Below are 18,884 nucleotides of genomic sequence, written 5' to 3'. Positions count from 1 at the left end.
ATGAAGTTCAACAAGGCCAAGTGCTGGGTCCTGCATTTGGGGCACAACAACCCCAAGCAGTGCTACAGGCTGGGAGATGAGAGCCTGGAACTGCCTGGCAGGGAAGGACCTGGCAGTATTGGTTGATAGTTGGTTGGATATAAGCCAGCAGTGTGCTCAGGTGGCCAAGAAGGCCAACAGCATCCTGGCTTGTATCAGAAACGGCGCGGCCAGCAGGACTAGGGAAGTGATTGTCCCCCTGTACTCGGCTTGGTGAGGCCACACCTGGAGTGCTGTGTTCAGGTTTGGGCCCCTCACTACAAGACGGACATCGAGGTGCTCGAGCGTGTCCAGAGAAGGGCAATGAAGCTGGTGAGGGGTGTGGAGAACAAGTCTTATGAGGAGCGGCTGAGGGAGCCGGAGTTGTTTAGCCTGGAGAAGAGGAGGCTCAAGGGCGACCTTATTGCTCTCTACAGATACCTTAAAGGAGGCTGTAGCGAGGTGGGGATTGCTCTGTTCTCCAAAAGGCCCAGTGACAGGACGAGGGGGAATGGGCTAAAGTTGCGCCAGGGGTGGTTTGGGTTGGATAGTAGGAAAACTTCTTTACTGAAAGGGTTGGTAGGCATTGGAATGGGCTGCCCAGGGAAGTGGTTGAGTCACCATCCCTGGAGGTCTTTAAAAGACGTTTAATTGTGGAGCTTAGTGATATGGTTTAGTGGAGGACTGGTTCGTGTTAGGTCAGAGGTTGGACTAGGTGATCTTGGAGGTCTCTTCCAACCTAGATGATTCTGTGACTGTGTGATTAAATTTTGCTTGCTTTGACAAGCCAACGGAACTAACTGCTGAGCCACCTGTGCTATCTATCACTGGGCTGGCAGCACTCAGACCACGGGGAACCTCAACTTTGGGTGTCAGACTCGTTTCTTCTGGTGAAGAATGGCAAAGCTGAGGCAGAAACGGCCATCTAACAGCCCTAACGACCACATAACGACTGTAACGGCCACCTAACAGCCATGGAACGGTCTCCTCAGCAAGGGCGCTGAGGGGCTGCCTCACGCCCGCCAGGCGGCGCTGTGGTAACGGCAGCCGCGCGGCGAGGCCCGGCCCCTGTGCCCGGTTCCCGGCCCCAATTCCCGGCCCCTGTTCCCGGTTCCCGGCCCCTGTTCCCGGTTCCCGGCCCCAATTCCCGGCCCCTGTTCCCGGTTCCCGGCCCCTGTTCCCGGTTCCCGGCCCCCTCCAGTCGCGTTGGAGCCAGCCCGGGCGTAGGCAGGGCTGTAAATGCGTCTCTGTCACGATGGTCGGTCTTCATCTGCGTGCTGTGCTCACATGTTGTGTGAACGCTGACCGGCTGTGTTGTGCGTGTAATTACCTGTCTGCAGGTAATTACAGCTGGTGCTTGTCCCAAAAGCCTGGGCAACTCGATCGCTGTTCTAACTGAAATGTTAATGCCAGACGCCCTATAGTTGTGCACTGTATACATACTAACTAATACAGTCTGGCCTGGCTGAGGGCTTGGCCCCAAAGCAGCCGGTGGGTTCAGTTTCTGAGCCTGAGTACACTGGCACTGGGCTCGATTCCGAGATCCCAAAACGTGCTGCTTACTCTCCATTTCTGAGCCCCCAGGCTGGACAGATGAGCCTGGCTGGGCCCACAAAACACAGCAGGTGGTCTCCCTTTTCAAGCCGCCCACAGCTGCCCAACGAGCCTCCTATAAAGGCTGGAAACCACAGGACTGCCTGCATTGCTGAGCCTGAAAACCAGCCAAACAAGGCTCATTTTGAGCCCCCCAAAGACAGATGATGACTCCATCTTCACATAGGGCCCCAAAGCTAGTGCACAAAGACTGGCGTTGAGCCCCAACGTGCAACATTTCACCTCTGTTTTCGTGCCCCAGCCCAGTTTCCCCAGCTGTGATCCCAGCCGCCATCAGCAGCCCCCCCGTTTTGCTTTTCTTTCTGCCCCAGGCCGTGTTTGTGTAGTCCGTAGGTTCGTGCCCGCGCCAACAAGCACACAGAGTCAGAATCCACATGAAGGTCGTTTAATTAAATAATTAATTATATAACTCTGCAGAGTCGGGTGCTTGGCGATCTTTCTCAAAGCAAGCACACCTCTGACTCGAATCACCGTAATTTATACACAGCAAACTTGTGAAAACTCTCTCTTTGGTTACTTTTGATTGGCTGTCATAGCTCACCTAACTTATCTCTACTGAGTTTGCTCATTACAAAGGAACAGTGGTGGAGGGGAGGACACCAAATCCCACATCAGCATACATTAGCATTTTGATGGGCGTGATTTTTAATATGTTAATGACCCTTAATGAGCAAAAGGTAACTATAGTTGGAAAACCAGTCTGGAGCTGGTTTTCTCCTTCTTCTTTTTAACCTTTTATCCCTTATCTTCCTTGCTTCTGCTAGCTCAAGGCTACCTGTCTCTTTCCTTCAGCTAAAAGACTACACAAGCTGCAGGCCTCCCAATTTTCTTCAAGGTTTTCTTGTTTTTTCCCAGCTTTGGGACTACATTTGGACATGGATGGGGGGATCGGAGCACTGGTGCTTTGGCCCTGACCCTCCCCATCCCACCAGTGCTGAGAGGTTTGCAGGCAGCGCTGCCTGGCCCCAGCTCCCACCAATGCCACCCTGGGAAGGACCCAGTCCACAGCCGCTGTGCTCTCTGGATTTTTATTCTGTGGGTGCTCAGGCCTCTGCAAGCTCGGGGACGTCTTCTGTGTGCCCCGAGAGATCTTCTGCATGCTCTGGGATGTCTTCAGCATGCTTTGGGCTGCCTTCTTTGTGCTCCGGGCTGGCTTCTGTAGCGTGGGGAAGAAGAGGCAGTGTCAAGATACGGCCCCTGGCCGTGCCCTCCTGGGCACCGTAGGGAAGGCGGCTGGGGCAGCGCTTGGCAGCCCCTGGGCCGCCCCGGTGGGAGCGGAGCAGAGAGCTCCGTCCCGGCTCTCACCAAGGACGTGGAGAGTGGCATCTGTGGACCGCTTCTTCAGTGGTGGCTTCTGCTGGCGCTTGAGTGTCTTCAGCAGCTCGGGAGCATGTGTCTCCTGGGGGAGAGCAGGGAGGTGTGAATTCTGCTTGGGCCGGAGAGGCCTCGCTGCCGAGCCCTCAGACTCCCGGGGAGCATGCGGCGGGACGGACGGACGCGTCACGCCATGCTCCCCGCTCGGTGCCGGGCCCCGTGGCCCCAGCGTCGCCCCGGGACAGGGCTCACTCACCAGGTAAGAGCAGACCTCGCTCTGCAGCTGTGCTCCACTGCGCCCGATGGCATTCTTGACGACTACCTGCAGCCCCTTTGGCTCGACGAAAGGAGCGCAGACATAGAGGGCTGTCCTGCAAACCTGGAAAAGAGCATTGTGCTCGGTCGTTCCTTCTCCCTTGCCAGGGAGGCAGCTCCTCAGGGAGCCTTTCTGTGGGTTGGCAAATAAGCTCAGGGGGTTCTTACGCTGGATACTGCACAGCTGGGGTCCTGGAGGTGCAGGAAGAGGCTTCCCAATATCTGCTCCACTTCTCCGCTGAAGAACGTGGTGAGATTGTCCTTGGCGCCAGCAGCCAGGGCCGTGTAGAGACTGAAGGCCGCAAAACGAAGGTCCTCTTGCTCCTGCAACCCAGAAAGCCATCTGTGAGCTGGGTCACGAATGCATCGTCTCCCAGCCTCTCTGCAACAACGAAGCATCAGGGACTGACAACTGAGGGCGAGCGAGCACAGCGCTGTTGGCAGTGGCCCTTTGGAAACCAGCTCCAGAACGAGGTCACCTCATCCCGGCCCCTTCCCTGCCATGTGGAAGGTCCCTTCCTCGTCCCACCCCTAAGAAATGGCACCTGAGTGCCGGGGCGCTCGGTGCGTCCCACCCGCAGGAGAGAGAGAGAGAGGGGCCACGGCAGCTGGTTGCCTGGAGGAGCACCTCCACGCAGCACGGGCAGGCCCCTGCCCACCCCACGCCCCTCGGACAAGTGGGAGAAAAGTAGGTTCACTCACGGCATCAAGGAACTTCCTGGTGGAGCGGGCGATGCGTCTGAAGGCCCCGCCCAAGCCCTTCGCCGTCTGCTTTGCAAGTATTTCTGCCAGGGCCAACATGCTCTCCGCAGCCACCTCTGGATGGTCCACGTTCCTCATTTCACGCTCCAGTGCTGCCACGATGCTCCTCTTGTGCTTTTGAACCTGCAACGCCAAAGATGCGCACAAGCTGCTCGCGGCTCCTGCCTGCAATGCCCACCCTTTCTCCCCACGTCTGTTCGGCAAGGGGGTGCGGCTGCGGCACAACCCCGTGACGAACGGCACTCGCACGGTTCCCCGCTGCCACCGTGCTGAGCTTGGAGAGCAGCCTGGCCGTTGGGAAGCCCCCATCTGCCCGTGCTGCTCTGCCCCAGGCTCCCAAACTGCCCCGCGGCTCTGCTTGGCTCTCACTCAGCCTCTGCCCGGCTCTCTGCTGGGGGGCTGCAGCCAGAGCAGAGGAAAGTGCGCCTCACCTTCTTGGGCAAGCCACTGACAGCACTGCCCAGGCCTCTCGCTGCCATGTGCTGCACAGCACAGCTCGGATGCTGCAGCTTCTCCAGGAAGAGCCGTACCAGGGGCTTCAGGAGATCCTTCCCCTCAGCTGGCGGGTCCTTCATCAGCTACAAGACAGCCAAAGGTCTGTTAGTGCTGGCATGGGACCTCGGCTGGTCTCTTCCATAAAGAGACACCCCAAGCAGCAGTTTCTTCCGAAAAGCCCTCTGAGCCCGCCCCGCCCCACGCGCCGCCTCACCTCAGCGAAGAAAGCCAGCGCCGTGACCTGCAGGTTTGGCAAGGGGGAGTGCAGCCACGGCAGGAAGGTCTGTATGAGCGCACGCGAGACGAGCCGGGCACGGAGCAGCACACTGCACACAGAGCACAAGCAGGTGACGTGGTCAGGTGGGAAGGCCACGGGCCACGGCCCGAAACGTCCCCTGCTGCGACGCAGGCGCTGCCCTGCCTCCCAGGAGAGCTCCCCAGGCACACGGGAAGGGTCCTGCGGCTGCTTCCCGGGGCACAGCCACCCGCTGGGCTCTCACCTGGTCAGCAGCTGCACGCTGTTGCAGTGCCACTGAGGCATGTCCAGGGATGGCCACACTCCATGCCTGCAAAGCACCTGCTGCCACCTCTCGTCCAGGCATCTTCTCAGCACTTGCTCCAGAGCATCACAGTAGAGTCTGGCGAAAGAAAACCCACAGAAATCTCACATCGTGGCACCGGAGGGGAAGTTTTGTCTTGGCTCTGCCGAAACGCCCCGGTCCCAGCGCCCCGAGCTGCCTCACGCCTGGGGTCTCCCCTGTCCCGAGAGCTGCCAGCCCTGCGCAGGGTTTGACGCCCGGTCTCTCCTGGATTGGTCCAGGGAGAGGAAGGACACGCTGTAATCGGGGACGCAGAGGAGACAGGCCGAGAGCAGCCTTCGGTCCCGTCCCGTCTGGGAACATCCCCTGGGGACATCCTGGGAACGATCCCGTCTGGGATCCTTCTCCAGCAGAGGACAGAAGTCAAACGAGCCCCGGCGACCCGTTTCCACACCTGGGAAACAGGGCAGGCTTGGGAAACAGGGCAGCCCTTTGGCTCCCTCAGCACCACGAACAAACGTGCCTGGCTGGGGAACTGAAGCCCCCCGTTCCCTGCCCCTGCTGCTCCTTACCCGCACAACTGCTCCTCTTGTCCCATGTCCTTGAAGAGGAGGAGTCCTCTTGGAGGACTCAGAGGGGGAAACAGCAACTCTACCCCCAGTTCGTTGCTGACCCACTGCAGGAGGACTGGAAGGAGGTGAGGAAGCAGGTCCCGGACTGCCTCCGCGGTCAGCAGAGCAGACACCACCTCAGAGATCGCACAGAGGAGCTGCAGGGAAATGTGACCCACAAGAACCTGTTAAACACCGCCTTTCCCACCAGCCCGCTGGTGCCCCTGTCCCCCTGGGGGACTCTTCCTGCCGGCAGGTCTCACACCTGGGACAGCCTCGGATGACCCCCAACTCCCTCACCCTGATGAGCTAAGTTAGAAAGCAGGTGGGAAGCTGCAGAAATGCTTCTGCCGACGAACATACCTTGAGACGATGCAGCTCTTGATCAGCATCGTTGCACAAAGGTCTGGTTTTAGGTGCCTTGTCCAGCCTCTCTGCTAAGTGCCTCAGGACCTGAGGCCCGAGGTCGCTGCTGCCCAGGCTCCTCCAGAGCTGCACCATGTCTCTGCAAGCAACCAGACGTTCACCCGTGAGCCCCGTCCTCTGGCAGCCCTGGTGCCCTCCCCAGAGGCCAAACGCTCTCCTCGCCAGCAGCGGGCATACGATGCCTGCTTCCCCAGAGGCACGAGCGCACGATCTCGCAGAGCCCAGGCTTCTGGGTGAGGAATGGGACCTGCTGCTTCCCTGGATCTGCCTACCGCAGGCAAGCCTGGGGTTGCTGTTTGGCCACAGCGGGGCAAGGGGGGAGCGCACATACCTCTCTGAGGGCAGTTCTGTCTGGAGGAGGCTGTCCACCACAGGCTGAAGGTGGAAGCCAGCCAGGAGACGGGCTGCCTGGAAGAGCAGGTCCCTGAGGGTGCCCTGCTGCATGGTGTACATGGCCTTCCACAGGATGTTCACGACTTCAGGCACCTGCAAGGCAAGGGGCGAGATGGCACACCTCAGCGTATCCTTTGCCTGTGCAGGACCCCAGCACGGTCACTCGGCGCCTGAGCAACGCCTGCCGCCTTGGCACGCTGACAAGCCCTCGTCCCTGAGCCCTGCCTCACGGCTGGGGGCGTGTGTGCTCTCGGCGCTGACGCACACCAACGTGCACACGCGCACACCCCCCTCCGTTGCTGCGTGTGCCTGGGGCCGGCGGTGGCAGCAGCTGAGCGATTTGAGCACACCGAAGGCCTGGGCACGTTTTATGCCCAACAGCCTGGATAATCGCCGGCGCACGGCTGCAGCGATGGGAGATCGCAACCCAGCAGGCTCCGACACCTTGCAGGCAGTGGGGAGGAACGGGAAGGTTGGTGTGTCCCAGCGGTAACTGTCTCGCCCGGGGCAAGGACCTGCGCCGACGGGAGACTTGAGAGTGCAGTGCCTGAGTCCTCGTCAGAGGACCGCACAGAGCAGAACGTGTCAAGCAGCAGCGGTCCCCTCAGCTTCACGCTCGGGCTGCATTTCTTCAGCCCACACGAGGTGCAGCACAACAGCCAACAGAGAGAAGTCAAGGCCGAGGGGAACAAGGGTCTCCCTTACCTCTGGACGTATTTCCTTTCCGCACGCTTCCAGGAATACGATCATCCAGTCGCCAGCTGCCTGTGCACGCTCCTCGTTAGCACATTCGAAGGTCTTCATGATGGCGTCCATGAAGCTCCTGGCCTGTCCCTGGGGGAAGTACTGGCAAACCCCCTGGAGAGACAGGAGAGACACTGTCACAGCTCTGCTCCGGCTCTTTAGAACAGAAAGGAAACTCCAGGGGCCTCTGAGCTCAGCAGCTCGCTGGTCACTGAGAGGGCACTCAGGGCACACTCCTCTGTGCATACGCTGCTTTTTTGTACTTCCTGCAGCGGAGGGGTTTAGAACCATCTCCTCTCGTCTTGTTTCCCTGCGTGCGAAACGCACCTCCTGACAAATGCACTGGGGCCCCCACCTCACTCTCTGGAGCCAGTTACCTTCGCTATTTTGGCAGGGTCCTCACACAGAGACCCGTCCTCCGTGCTCTTCAGCCTCTCACACAGCTCCTTGCAGTCAGGCACTTGGAGCACCGCTCTCCTGGCCTTCGTCATGCCACATGCTGTGAGAGAAGGGAGTCCTGGTTAGGGGAACTGAATCTCTGGCGCCAGACGTGGATAGAGGAGGCTGGGGAGCAAAGGCCAGGGCCCTCCCAACCCTCCCGTGGCAGGATGCCACCAGCCCGGCTCCGTGGCTGACACATCCCGGGCCGCACAGAGCCCTCCTTCCCCTGGAGCTGTTTTGGGGCTGTGGGGTCCCAGCAGCCGCAGGCCTCTGCTCCCAGCTGCTGCGTCCCCAGGTCCTGCACCGGGCACCAGCGTCTCCGGGAGGGAGCAAACCTCCCCGCAAATTCCTCAGCGCAGACGCTGCTCACTGAGGAGGGGGCAGGAGCTCGCTTCCAACCGATTTCTTAGTGGGAACGGTGATTGTGCAGGGCCACAGAGCGCCCCGTCCACTCCCCTCATTCGTCGCGACAGTGTTTCTTGACTGGCTGGGAAGGGACGTAAACAAAAGCCCTCGCTGGGCAGGGAAGGAAGAGAAGATGGGGCTGATGGGGGCCAGGAAGAACCCGCTTTCCTCACCTTGGATCCGGAGGAGGCAGCTGAGGCAGGCCCCTGCCCTCTGCCGGGACGTGGCCTGGGAGTCGCTCAGCAGAGGCCCCAGCACGCCGACCAAGGAGCCGAACTGCGAGCAGGTGCGTTCCCTCTGCGGGGGCGAGAGGCAGGAGGAAGCTCGCAGGCAGCCCAGTGCCTGCTCGCCTCCCCAGGCCATGGCCAGGCGTCGGGGCCGTGGCCAGCAGGGAGAGGGGATGGGGCACGCGGGGCTCCCTACTCACCGAACCCTTGAAGAGCTCTTCGTAAGTGCCCAGCAGCTGGGCGCAGACCTGCAGGGCCCTCTCTCGCTCCCATGCTTTCGTTGACGTGAGGTGGCGCAGCAAGATCTGGGGTGGAGCACATGCGTCTCGTGACGGGTGTCCTTCTCTCCCCAGCACCCCTCTCTGCCTCCCTCCTCTTCTGGCCCCTTCCCGCAGGGCCTGCCCTGCGGCTCCGCGTGGCCCCAGCCCCGCCGAGCACCGGCACTGCCACCCCCCTGCCCCGCTCGCTCCACGCACCCCTGCCCTCACCCAGGAGCCGTTTCCCCACCGGCATCTCCCTGTGCCAGCCTGGCACTTGGGAGCCTGGCTCTTGGCTTTGCCTCCCGCAGGGCCCGTTCCTTTGCCTGCCCTGGCACTGCGGCAGGGAACGGATCCTCCTCTGGGCATCCCCTAAGGCCCCAACTCTGCCCCACTGCCTCATGGATACTCACGGAGACCACGTCCGCGAAGGCGCTGGAGGTCCCTTCTGCTTTGAGAAGGGCTGACACAAGCTGGCCCAGAGCTTCCTCACACGATGCCTGCAGAGACTGAAAACGGGAAAGGAGGAGTGAGGCTGAGCACCGCGGCAGCTGCCAGGGCACAGGGAGCGCTGAGGTGTGCAGGGAAGGGCTGGCAGGTACCTGCAGCTCTGTCTCCTCAGGAGGGCACGACAGGACTCTCCAGCAGCACACAGCCACCTGGGAGCACCTGTTCTCCCAGTCCATGCAAGGCTTCAGCGTGCTGGATGGAGAAAAGAAGGAGAGAACAGTGAGGGGGTTTACCAGCAATCTCCAGAGTGGCCCAAACGCCGACTGGGTTTGAGCCCCAGACCCGGCCCCCCCAGCCCGTGCTGGTGAGCTCCAGCTCCGGCAGTTCCTGGCAGCTCCCTGGCAGCGGCCAAGCACTCACCCCCAGGGGCAAGGAGACCCCCCCCAGGTGCCCGTTCCTTGCCCTTCCCGTCCCCTGGAGAGCCAGGGCCTTTCTGCCGGCACAGCGCTCATGGCTCGCCCACCATGACAGCCCAGCCCCGTCTCTGTGGATGCGGCCCCCCAGCCCCAACAGCCCCCCGGCCTTCGGAAGTCACCCAGGACGGGGCACGCCGTCCCGGCCCAGAGCCGCACAGCTCCCTGCCCCGTACTCGAGACCACTGGGGCTGCACCAGCCGGCTGGGCTGGGACGCACAGCGAGCCCCCACAGCCTGGGGCACAGACCTCACCTCAGCTGCTCCAGGAGCTGAAGCATCTTGAGATGCACTTGGGACACAGGGGTGTCACAGGCATCCTCCTCCATCAAGTCCTGCAAGTCCCAGAGAGACGCACTCAGGGCGGGCAGTGGCACGGAGAGCCTGCCCACCTGCCCCAGGAGCCGGCTCTGCTGACAGGCCTGCGCCCGCACCAGCCCCTTCATCCCCACGGCCACCACAGAGCCACCGTGCTCCCCAGCCACCGAGTGCCAGCTCCCCAGGGCCCAGAAGCTGGGGACAAGGCTTCGGGAGCTCAGGAGCTGGTGGGTGGCCGGGGGAGACCATCGCACCTCCCCTGCGGGCAGCCCCGGCTCCAGGCACTCACCAGCAGGATCTCTAGCACCTCCGGCTTCTTGCAGAGCCTGAAGCTGTGCTTGGTGTCCGCAGCCTGGATGGCACAGGTGACCTCCTTGATGCTGTTCAGCAGGGCGAGCTTGTGCTGCAGTTCCTGAGACCCGAGAGAGAAAAACACCAGTTGAACTGCTTGAAGAGCTGGGAGAGGAACACGGGCGAGGGGTTCTTAGGGGCTGGGGTTGGTCCTGGACATTCAGGACAAACCACTCAGGGGACGTTCAGAAAGAGACCGTCCACCTCGGCACGTGGGGGCCCCCAGCCCTCCCTGCCCCTCTGTGCCCCACGCTCCTACCTTTCTGCAGGCATGGAAGAGCTCCAGGATGTTGGCCAGGATGTCTTCCTCCACGCAGGCCAGCAGTTCTGACTTGGGCGCGTGCAGTGCAACCTTGCCATAGGTAAGCATGGCTGCAGCCCAAGCGGCCTGAGCTCTCTGGTGTCCCTTCTGCGCCTGTGTTGAGTAAGATGCCCCGAGATGTCAGTCCGCTGGCCCTGCTGTGCCCCAGGACTCGACGAATTTGTGGGGCTGGGGAGCGGGGCTGTAAGGGGCTGTGTGGCTCAGCTGTGCAGGGCCGTGGAAAACCATCCGAAGGAGTTTGTCCCATTCCTGCCCTGAGGTGAGCAGCCTGTGCCCGGCAGTGGCGTACTGGCCATGAAAGGCTTGCCCATGGCCCCCAGGTGAGGGGCAGAGCCAGCAAGAGCTCACAGGGCTCCGGCTCCTGGCCCTCAGCTTTCTGGAGGGGGCAGTGCATCTTAGGTAGCTCTTACGGGAGGGGTAAATGCAATGTGGCTGCCACGACTCGGCCGCCACTGCTCAGGAAGTGAGAACAGGGCAAGAGAAGGCCGAACACTAAAACCCTGCACCCATTACCTTTCGACGTCTGTCGAATGCGATGAGCCACTGGGTGAACTTGCGCATTGCATCCAGGGCCAGGTAGAAGTGGCGCTCAGCAGCATAGGAGACCACTGAAGCTATTCCCTGCAGTGATGGAGAAATGGGAGTGAGCTGTGGCACACGCTGGCCAGTCCTGGCCAGCTACGACGGCAAGGCAGGACATTGCCCGAGGGAAACAGCAGCTACAAGGAAATGAAAAAGGTCCGGAGCAGGGCTGGGACGAGGGGACACCGGGCAGAGCAGGGGCAGGAGAGGAAACCTCACCTGTCTGTCACATGGGCTGGTGGCATCTGTTTCTTTTAAGTATTTCAGCAGCTGCCCTTGGACGTGGGTGAGCTGCCGACAAGAGGCCAGCACCGTGCCGAGAGCCTGGTACAGGAAGTTCTGAAAGAGAAGAGACCGAGACCGAGACGTGGTAACGGCGCGACTTGTCAGGACAGGGCCTGGCCGCGACAGGCCCCAACAGCCCAGGGAGCAGCCGCGGCGCCCGGCTGTAGCCGACCCTGGGCAGCACGGAGGGAAGCATCTTTGGGGCGAGGGCAGGGGGAGCGGTGACGACAGCCCGCACGGGGAACGCGCTCCTTCAGCCCCAGCCCCGGAGCTGGGTGCCCCGGGGCTGTGCTGCCAGGAGGGTGCAGGCAGGGCGCAAACCTTGTCCTCGGCGCTGCTGGAGGGGTTGCTCAGCTGCTGGCTCAGCTCCCGGCTCAGGCACACGACCCATGGCTGGTCCACCAGCATCTCCTCCACCGACTCCGTCAGGAACTGGGGGGGAACACGACAGGAGGCAAATGTTGTCTCGCCCTTTGCCCGGGCCTTTCACGTTCACGTGCCCCAGGAGCTGTCGGGGCACAACTGCCCACAGCCTCACCCCCAGGGATGCTGTACCTTAAGCAGATAGCACTGCCACTCTTCAGAGTCCAGGAAGCCCTCTGTTTTTTCTGGAAAGCAAGAGGAAGCAAAATGCCTCGCTGTCACTTAAGCCAGCACCGGAGAAGAAAGAGTTCAGTGCTCTCCTTCCCTGGGAGCCAAAAACCCCAGAAGTCCCGGGCTTGAAAGGGCCTAAAATTGCCTGCACCAAAGCTCTTGCCAGGCTGCAGACCCGGGCTGGATCCCAGGGACATTGGCCAGAGCCACCGACTCAAGCTGGGGAAGGAAAGACTGACTGGGGCCGATCGCCGCTGCCCGACTGTGATCCCCGCACTACTCGAGCACCGTGCCCCAGCGTGCACAGCCGCACACATTTTCTCCTGACAGACCCAACACTTGCAGCCCATTTAGGGCCTCCTCCCAGGCTACTGCGCTGCCCAGCGTGGGACCGAGCTGCCCAGAACGGCTGCTGCAGACCTGCCCCAGGCACTCGGCCTTCCAGAGCCAGGGGCGCTGGTCCCACCCCTGTCCCAAGCACCGTCCCAGCAGGGGCAGGGGGACACTGCCCAGACCTGCCCTCCACGGGGACATCGATGGCCCCGTCCACCCCTGGGACGAGCTGATCCCAGCAGATCGCTGCCCCCAGCCTCCACGCTGGCTGCCTGGAAGGGGGACGGCAGCGGTTCCCCTACGCCATGCTGGGAGGCTGTTTTTCTGCCCCCTCCAGCTCTCCTGAGCCCGGCCCTCCACACTGGCACCTTACCTTCAAGGTACTGCAGCATGCAGGGGATGGAGATCGGCCACAGTCCCCTCAGGGAGCTGTGGATCCTGCTCTGCAGGGCCTGCAGCAGCTGTAGGGCAGCAACCGCGCATTCTCTGCACTGATCACAAGCCGCCACCACCTAGATGAGGACAGAGAGAGACGGGGTCACTCCTTCCACCAGGGACGTGGCTTCTCTCACGAGGGAGCTCGACTCTGTCTCGGCGCCTCCCCCCACGTGCTTCCAGCCCCAGGGAGGGAGCGGGATCCCCAGCTCGTGGGCTTGGGCACGCTGGGACGCGCTGCCTCCTCCTCGGGGCTGCCAGCAAAAGCATCCCTGCCCCAGCATTTCCCCCTGCCCCTGGCCAGAAAAGCTCTTGCCCCCGGGGCCCCGCTACTCACCAACAGCCGAACCAGTAGGGCCTGTGGCGTGGGCTTCTTGGCTGCAAGGAGGAAAAAAGGCAGGGTGAGCCCCTGAGCACCTCTGCACCCAGCCCCTCGCACCTTCGACGCCCCGACGCGGGGCTGAGAGTACCCATGCAGCTGCAGAGCTGGCCTGGGGGCTGCCAGGGTGCAGGGAGGCATGCACCAGGCAGGCCCCTGGCCGAGCCCGGCACAGGTTGCTGGGGCACCTTCTGGTCCCACCTTGCTCCTGGACGTCAGCAGGCTTCTCGGTGTCCTCTTGCCCTTCCGTTTGCTTCTGCCTCTCGATCAGGGCTTGGAGACAACGCAACAGCGGGACCAGCATGCCGCAGTACTGGGCCGGCACCACGTACTGCAGGAGCCGTGGCCACAAGAGCTGCAGAGGAGGAGGAGGAAGTTTGGCACATCAGCATTCCCATCTCGGCTCAGAGGTGAAAAGGATGGCTTGCGCATCCCTTGGAGCCCATTAGGGTCGAGCTCCGGGGGGGCAGGCGAGGGCTGGCAAAAACACCCTGAAGGTGAAAAGTGGCTGCAGCAGCAGGGAGCAGGACCACTTACTTCGGTCATCCCTTCCACAGAGAGATCCAGAGACTCCAGGATACCTATGCACTGGGCCTGAAGGTCTCTTTCCTCTTGGACGTCTTCTACCGCCTGCAAGACAGCGTTGGGAAACCCCCCATTACTCTCAGCTCCCACCTCAGGAGGCTCTGTGGAGGATGAGGACAGCCAGGCCCCACTCAGGGGCCACGTCCCAGCCCCAAGGAAGTGCTGGGCAGCTTGGGAGCAGCGAGCGCTGCACAGGGCTGTCGGGCACACGAGGTTCTGCGGGGCCCAGGCGATGCTGCGAGTGCCACTGAGGGAGCTCTCGGCACAGCCTGGGCACGGGACCGAGCCGCGGGTGTCCCGCTCTGTCCTTACCAGTCTGTCCGAGGCCCGCCTGAACTCGACAAAGATGTGCGCCACCACATCCCATGCCAAGCAGCTCGGGATGCTGACGCTGAGCAGATCCTTGATGAAACCCAGGAGCGCTCTCCTCAACTGCCAAGGAGACAGGGTGGTTACGGTCTGCCCCGCCAGCAGCCAAAGGGAAGCCACCTTTGCCTGGGGGCAGCCCTCGCAGCCCGTGGAGAGGCAACGAGTGCACAGGAGAAGCCTTCGCTGCCAGGGGTCGGGGCTAGGCTTTGTACAGCACAACAACCTGCCCGCTCTGGGGGCTTTCTCTGCCCCACTGGTCTCACTGTTCCTTCCTAAATGAGCTCACCTGGGTGCCGGACTCAGTGAACAAGGGCTGCACGGCCTCTACAATTAGGGGCAGCTTCTCTCTCACTGCAGGTTCTGCAAGAGACACAGAGAGGTATGCGTTCAGGCAGGGCTCAGATGGCAGAAGGGATCCCTCGAAGCTCCCAGGCTTTTCACAGACAAGCGGGACAGCACAGCAGGGCTGGGCTCTGACTGCAGGGGAAGCACTGGCGTCCCAGAAGGACTTTGTTTCTGCCGCTACTACTGCATTACAGGGCCTGAAAGCTCTGACAGCAAATAGCTTCAGCCCCCTGACTGCCCCAGCCCTGGCTGGCGGCCCTGGCCTGTGGTACTGACCGTCAGAGCGGGCCACAGCTCCCAGCAGAGTCAGCGCTGTCCCGCGGGAGCCCTGGTTCTCGCTGCTCAGCTGGGACAGCAGGAACGTGACCGTCTCCTCCGGGTAGATTCGAGCTGCGGGCAAGAAACCACGTTTTGCATGAATAGTCAGCAAAACCCCATGGCTGAGGTTCACAAGGAAGTTGGGAGAACACGACAGGCATCGTCCCATTCCCTCCCTTACCTTGAAGCACAATGCACTGCCTCAGTTCTTCTTTATGGCCTGCACTGTGCTGCCTGGTCTCGTCCCCAAGCTGTGGGAGAAAGGTCCATTTTAGAGAAAGATCGCAGGCAGAGCAGCGATCAGAGGCTGCCTTTTGGGTCCCGGCACTCCAGAGTCCTCCTGCCAGGTGGCTGAGAGGGAAGTGCTGAAGGAACTGAGCTGCCCCTCGGGCCTGCACAAAACAGCCAGGATCAGGGTGCTCACAGCCTCGAGGCACCTCCAGGAAGGTCCTGGTGGAAGGACGCCCTGCCCTGCCCTGCCCCTCTGTGGCAATCCGGCCTGCAGGACCTGGGCCAGCAGCACAGGCACGGGCTCCCTTTACCTCGTGGTGCACAGCAGCAGCGATGGCACGGAGCTTGTCCTTGGGGGCGACAGCGTGAAGTTCCTCCAAGGTCTTCAGGAAATAATGGAGGCTCTACAAGAGAAGGGAGAGGACGAGTGGGTTAAAGCCACTGAAGCCACGTGGGAAGGAAGAAACCCAGCACGCCTGTGGCATGGGGAACCCCTAACCCCAGCTCCCAGGGAGAACCCCAGAGCTCCTGCCCAGGGCTTCCTGCTCACCTGGGTTGTTCTCTTCCTGCCCGAGCAGCCCAGGAAGCCTCACAGCTCCCCTGCTGCCCCCCTGCCTTCTCGGAGGGCTCCCCGACACCTCGTGGCACTCACACGCACACCACAGCCGCACCAGACCCCGCGCAACGCCTCACCTCTGTCACCCGGGAAGTATCTTGGACCTCCTGGTACTGCTGCAGGAGCCAGACGACCTGCTTCCACACCCGGTCCTGGTGCTGCGCATCATGGAGGACGACAGCCATCATAGCAGTCACTGCTCCGAAGATGGCCTGCTTGTCCTGCAGAGGGAAGAGACGAGATGCTCTGAGGGCTGTCTAGCACTCGGCGTCCCCCAGCACATGCCTGCCTTTGCACAGAGAGGGCTTTCCCTTTCCCTTCTGCCCCACAGAAGGGCTCTCTCCAGAGGACAGCAAGCATTCCCCTGCCAAAGGGCCCTGGGGCCCAAGCACTTGCCAGCTGGGAGCCCCCAGCCCCGGGCACGGCGTCAGCCCGCCCGCTCCCTCCCCTCACCCCTCTGCTCCCACCCAGGGGGCACGGGCAGCCCCAGCCAGGCACAGCCCCGCTGCTGCCCCAGCAGCGCTCACCTCCTCCTTCTTATGGCGGCCCAGCCAGTTTACCACAGCGTGGCAGAACAGGGAGTACACCTGCTCGCAGAGCTGCTTCTCCCCGATGCGAGGGAAGGGGCACTGCTCCCAGGCGTTGAAGTAAGCGTTGATCGCCCTCGACCACTGCTCCAGCACTGCACCAGAAGGAAGGAGCTCGTCAAAGTCTGCAACAGGCAGCGTGCCTGGCTCCCTCACCCACGCCTGCGTGGAGCAGTCCCTGGCTCACCAGGCGTCGGCTTGGGACTGCCAAGTGCTGCGCTCCCGGCATCTGAACTAAAATACGGTGCCCCTTCTCCCCTTCTGCACACCGCACCTCCTCCTCCTCCTCCTCCTCCTCTTCCTCGCAGGCCTCTTCCCCTCCAGCACTTACCATTGCAGCCCCCGCCCTGCCCTTCCCAAAGTTTGCCCCCCAGCGCAGGACCACGCCGCGATCCGAGCGAGGCACCGAGGGCCTGCCCGGCCCCTTCCCCTCTACTCACCACTGCAGATGGTGCGCAGGATCCGGCTGCTCTCCACTTGTCTCAGCATGGCGTGCAGAGCAAGGAGCGTCATTTCGACGAAGGGGATGCACCGCAGGGCTGCAGAGAGAGGACAGGCAGAGGGACAGAGGGAGCCACGGTCAGCCAGAGCCAGAGCAGCACCGCGGGCAGGAGGGCTGGGGCTGCCGGGCTGGGGGACGTGTCAGAGGGACAGGGGAGGTCGCTGCGGGTTCAGTCCCCAGCAGCTTCCACCCTTGCAGCACTGGCATTGGGGTGGTGGGGCGGAAATCCCAGCTCCAGGCGAGGAGGTGCCACAACCCCACAGCCCTCCGGCCCAAAACAGCGTTCAGGGAGGGGCAGGGTCCCTGCTCCTGGCCGTCATGGACCATAACCCAGAGCACGAGGCCAAAGGGGCCATACCATAGCTGCTGGCCAGTTTGCTCAAGGTGGTGAGCACAAACTCCTGGCATGCTCCTCCCCTCATGGTCTTCAGGTGGCCCTGGAGCTCGGACATCACAAATCCGAAGTGGGAACGAGCCAGAGCCACCAGGACGTCACCAGCAGCTCCTGTCACATTGTTCATTGCACCCTGAAAAAGAGCCACAGGTGAAATGCTGCCCAGGAGAAAGGCTGAGGCACCAGGTCAGGCCCTGCTGGCCAGTGAGGACCACGGGGCTTCAGCTCATCGTTTTGCTGTCAGAGCCACTGGCGAGACGACCGCGTCTCCCCCACAGAACACCCCCGGGACAGCTGTGCCCGAGCTGGGACGCGTCCCCAGAGCCTCTGCGTTAAGCAGGAGTCGCGCGAGGCAGGAACTGGGGGACTGCACGGCCCAACTCCGGCCCTGGGAGGTGGCGCACACGTCGCCTGGCGTGGAGGAGCTCACCACGCTCTGCACAGTCTGGAGCAGGGCTGGATACGGCCTTTCCCCTAGCGGGATGCGCTCCCTGGGAGAGGGAGCAGCCACAGGGGCACTGGGGAAGTCCCCAGGCCTGAATCCCAGTGAACCATCTGTGCGCCACTCCATGTCACACCCACAGCTGGGGAGAGGCAGGCTGCTCCGTTCGCCCTTCTAGAGAACAAGCTCACCTGGGCTGCCTTCATGTCTCCAGACACCTCTGCGAGCACTCGGTTCACAACGCCGCTCTGCAGACGGGTATCATCTCCTTGCAAGACATGCTGGAGGCGGCGGTAAGTCTCCGCTCGGTCACCCTAGGGAGAGACCACGACACCACTTGCTTTGCCCTTATTCCCGGGCAGCTGCGAGCTGCTGCCCCTCACTCTAGAGTGAGAGCCCACAAGCAGCACCACCGCGTCCTGTCCCAGCTTGTGTCCAGCTACACAAAGGAGCCGAGGGAGCAGCAGCCCTGGGAACCGACCAAGCACCAGGCACCAGCCTGGGACCATGGTACAGGGCCAGGACAAGGATGGATGCTTGGGCAGCTCCAGGCTGAGCTGCTGCGGGAAAGGAGGCAGCGCAGCAGCGTCAGCCCAGCGTGACCGCAGGATCAGCCTTTGGGGACCGGGCACCAGCAGCAGGACAGAGGGGCCATCAGGCAAGACCCCTCGGTGGCACCCAGGGTGGAGGGGAGCCCTCAACCCCCCACGGCACAGCGGGATGTCCGCAGCTCACCTCTCTGTCTTGCAGCTTCTTTAACAAGGAATTCACGACGGTGGCAGAGATGGCAACAGTCTCAGACCCTGTCTCTCTGCCACCGTCCTCATGACGTGTAGGTCCAGTCCTGACCCCTACACAAGCAAAGGAAGCTGGAAGGAAACAACCAAACAGTTTGCGTCAGCTTGGCTGGCTGTGGGGATTCGCACCAGGTTGGGGCAGGCATCCTCCCAGCCTGGAGAGGAATCCTCCCCAGCACCAACAGCACAGGCTGGGGTCCCCATCTCTGGTCATGCTGGGAACTCATAGGGATGCAGCCCCCGGCCTCCCCCTGCCCCTCACCAAAAAATCTTCTCAGCCTCCCCATCACAGCAGGATCACCCCAGAATCTCTCTCCAGGTCCTCCTCCTGTGGCCGCCGAGAAGCAATGGGCCACCTGCGCTCACCGCAGCAGCTATGAGGCACCCAGCCATTGTGACCTCCCTGAGGGCTGCCATGGATACGGGGACACATCACAGGGCAGGGCCGGAGGTGGCAGCACCCCCATGGCCCAAACCCACAGCATATCCCCACTCTCCATCGCTCCAGTTCGCTCCGGTCCTTGCGTGGTTTTCAGCAACGGCCTTCCGTGCGCTTCTCTGCCCAGCCCCGGTCCCATCTGGTTCCACTCTCCAGGGGCCCCAGGTCCCTGGAGAA

The 18,884-nt window shown here is 62.1% G+C and overlaps 2 protein-coding genes across 3 annotated transcripts; both read right to left on the bottom strand.

Moving 5' to 3' along the window:
• Nucleotides 1-2,646: 2,646 nt before the first annotated feature.
• Nucleotides 2,647-9,793, bottom strand: LOC310898155 (maestro heat-like repeat-containing protein family member 2B). The gene is made up of 14 exons (XM_083832677.1): nucleotides 9,739-9,793; nucleotides 9,164-9,263; nucleotides 8,975-9,070; nucleotides 8,251-8,609; nucleotides 6,032-7,730; nucleotides 5,630-5,826; nucleotides 5,019-5,156; nucleotides 4,733-4,844; nucleotides 4,455-4,601; nucleotides 3,964-4,146; nucleotides 3,430-3,585; nucleotides 3,203-3,325; nucleotides 2,938-3,031; nucleotides 2,647-2,788 (listed from the first exon to the last, which is right to left on the bottom strand). The coding sequence occupies exons 5-14, from the start codon at nucleotides 6,545-6,547 to the stop codon at nucleotides 2,676-2,678; spliced, it is 1,779 nt and encodes a 592-aa protein (XP_083688803.1). The 5' UTR covers nucleotides 6,548-7,730; nucleotides 8,251-8,609; nucleotides 8,975-9,070; nucleotides 9,164-9,263; nucleotides 9,739-9,793; the 3' UTR covers nucleotides 2,647-2,675.
• Nucleotides 9,794-11,768: 1,975 nt separating this feature from the next.
• Nucleotides 11,769-18,467, bottom strand: LOC310898153 (maestro heat-like repeat-containing protein family member 2B). 2 transcript variants are annotated; one of them, XM_083832660.1, is made up of 15 exons: nucleotides 18,207-18,467; nucleotides 17,663-17,785; nucleotides 16,994-17,162; nucleotides 16,574-16,672; nucleotides 16,074-16,228; nucleotides 15,624-15,767; nucleotides 15,242-15,334; nucleotides 14,881-14,950; nucleotides 14,658-14,771; nucleotides 14,323-14,396; nucleotides 13,980-14,099; nucleotides 13,620-13,712; nucleotides 13,284-13,437; nucleotides 13,041-13,081; nucleotides 11,769-12,780 (listed from the first exon to the last, which is right to left on the bottom strand). In XM_083832660.1, exons 2-15 carry the CDS (start codon nucleotides 17,675-17,677, stop codon nucleotides 12,304-12,306), a joined length of 1,818 nt encoding a protein of 605 aa, XP_083688786.1. In that variant the 5' UTR covers nucleotides 17,678-17,785; nucleotides 18,207-18,467; the 3' UTR covers nucleotides 11,769-12,303. The 2 variants fall into 2 exon arrangements, with proteins under 2 accessions (XP_083688786.1, XP_083688785.1); XM_083832659.1 differs by having other exon boundaries at nucleotides 13,620-14,099.
• Nucleotides 18,468-18,884: the final 417 nt, after the last annotated feature.

The sequence above is a fragment of the Anser anser genome (assembly GCF_964211835.1).
Source record: "Anser anser genome assembly, chromosome: 4".
Lineage (NCBI taxonomy): Eukaryota > Metazoa > Chordata > Aves > Anseriformes > Anatidae > Anser > Anser anser.
The sequence above is the reverse complement of the archived record's forward strand: the minus strand, read 5'-3'. Positions and strand labels throughout refer to the sequence as shown.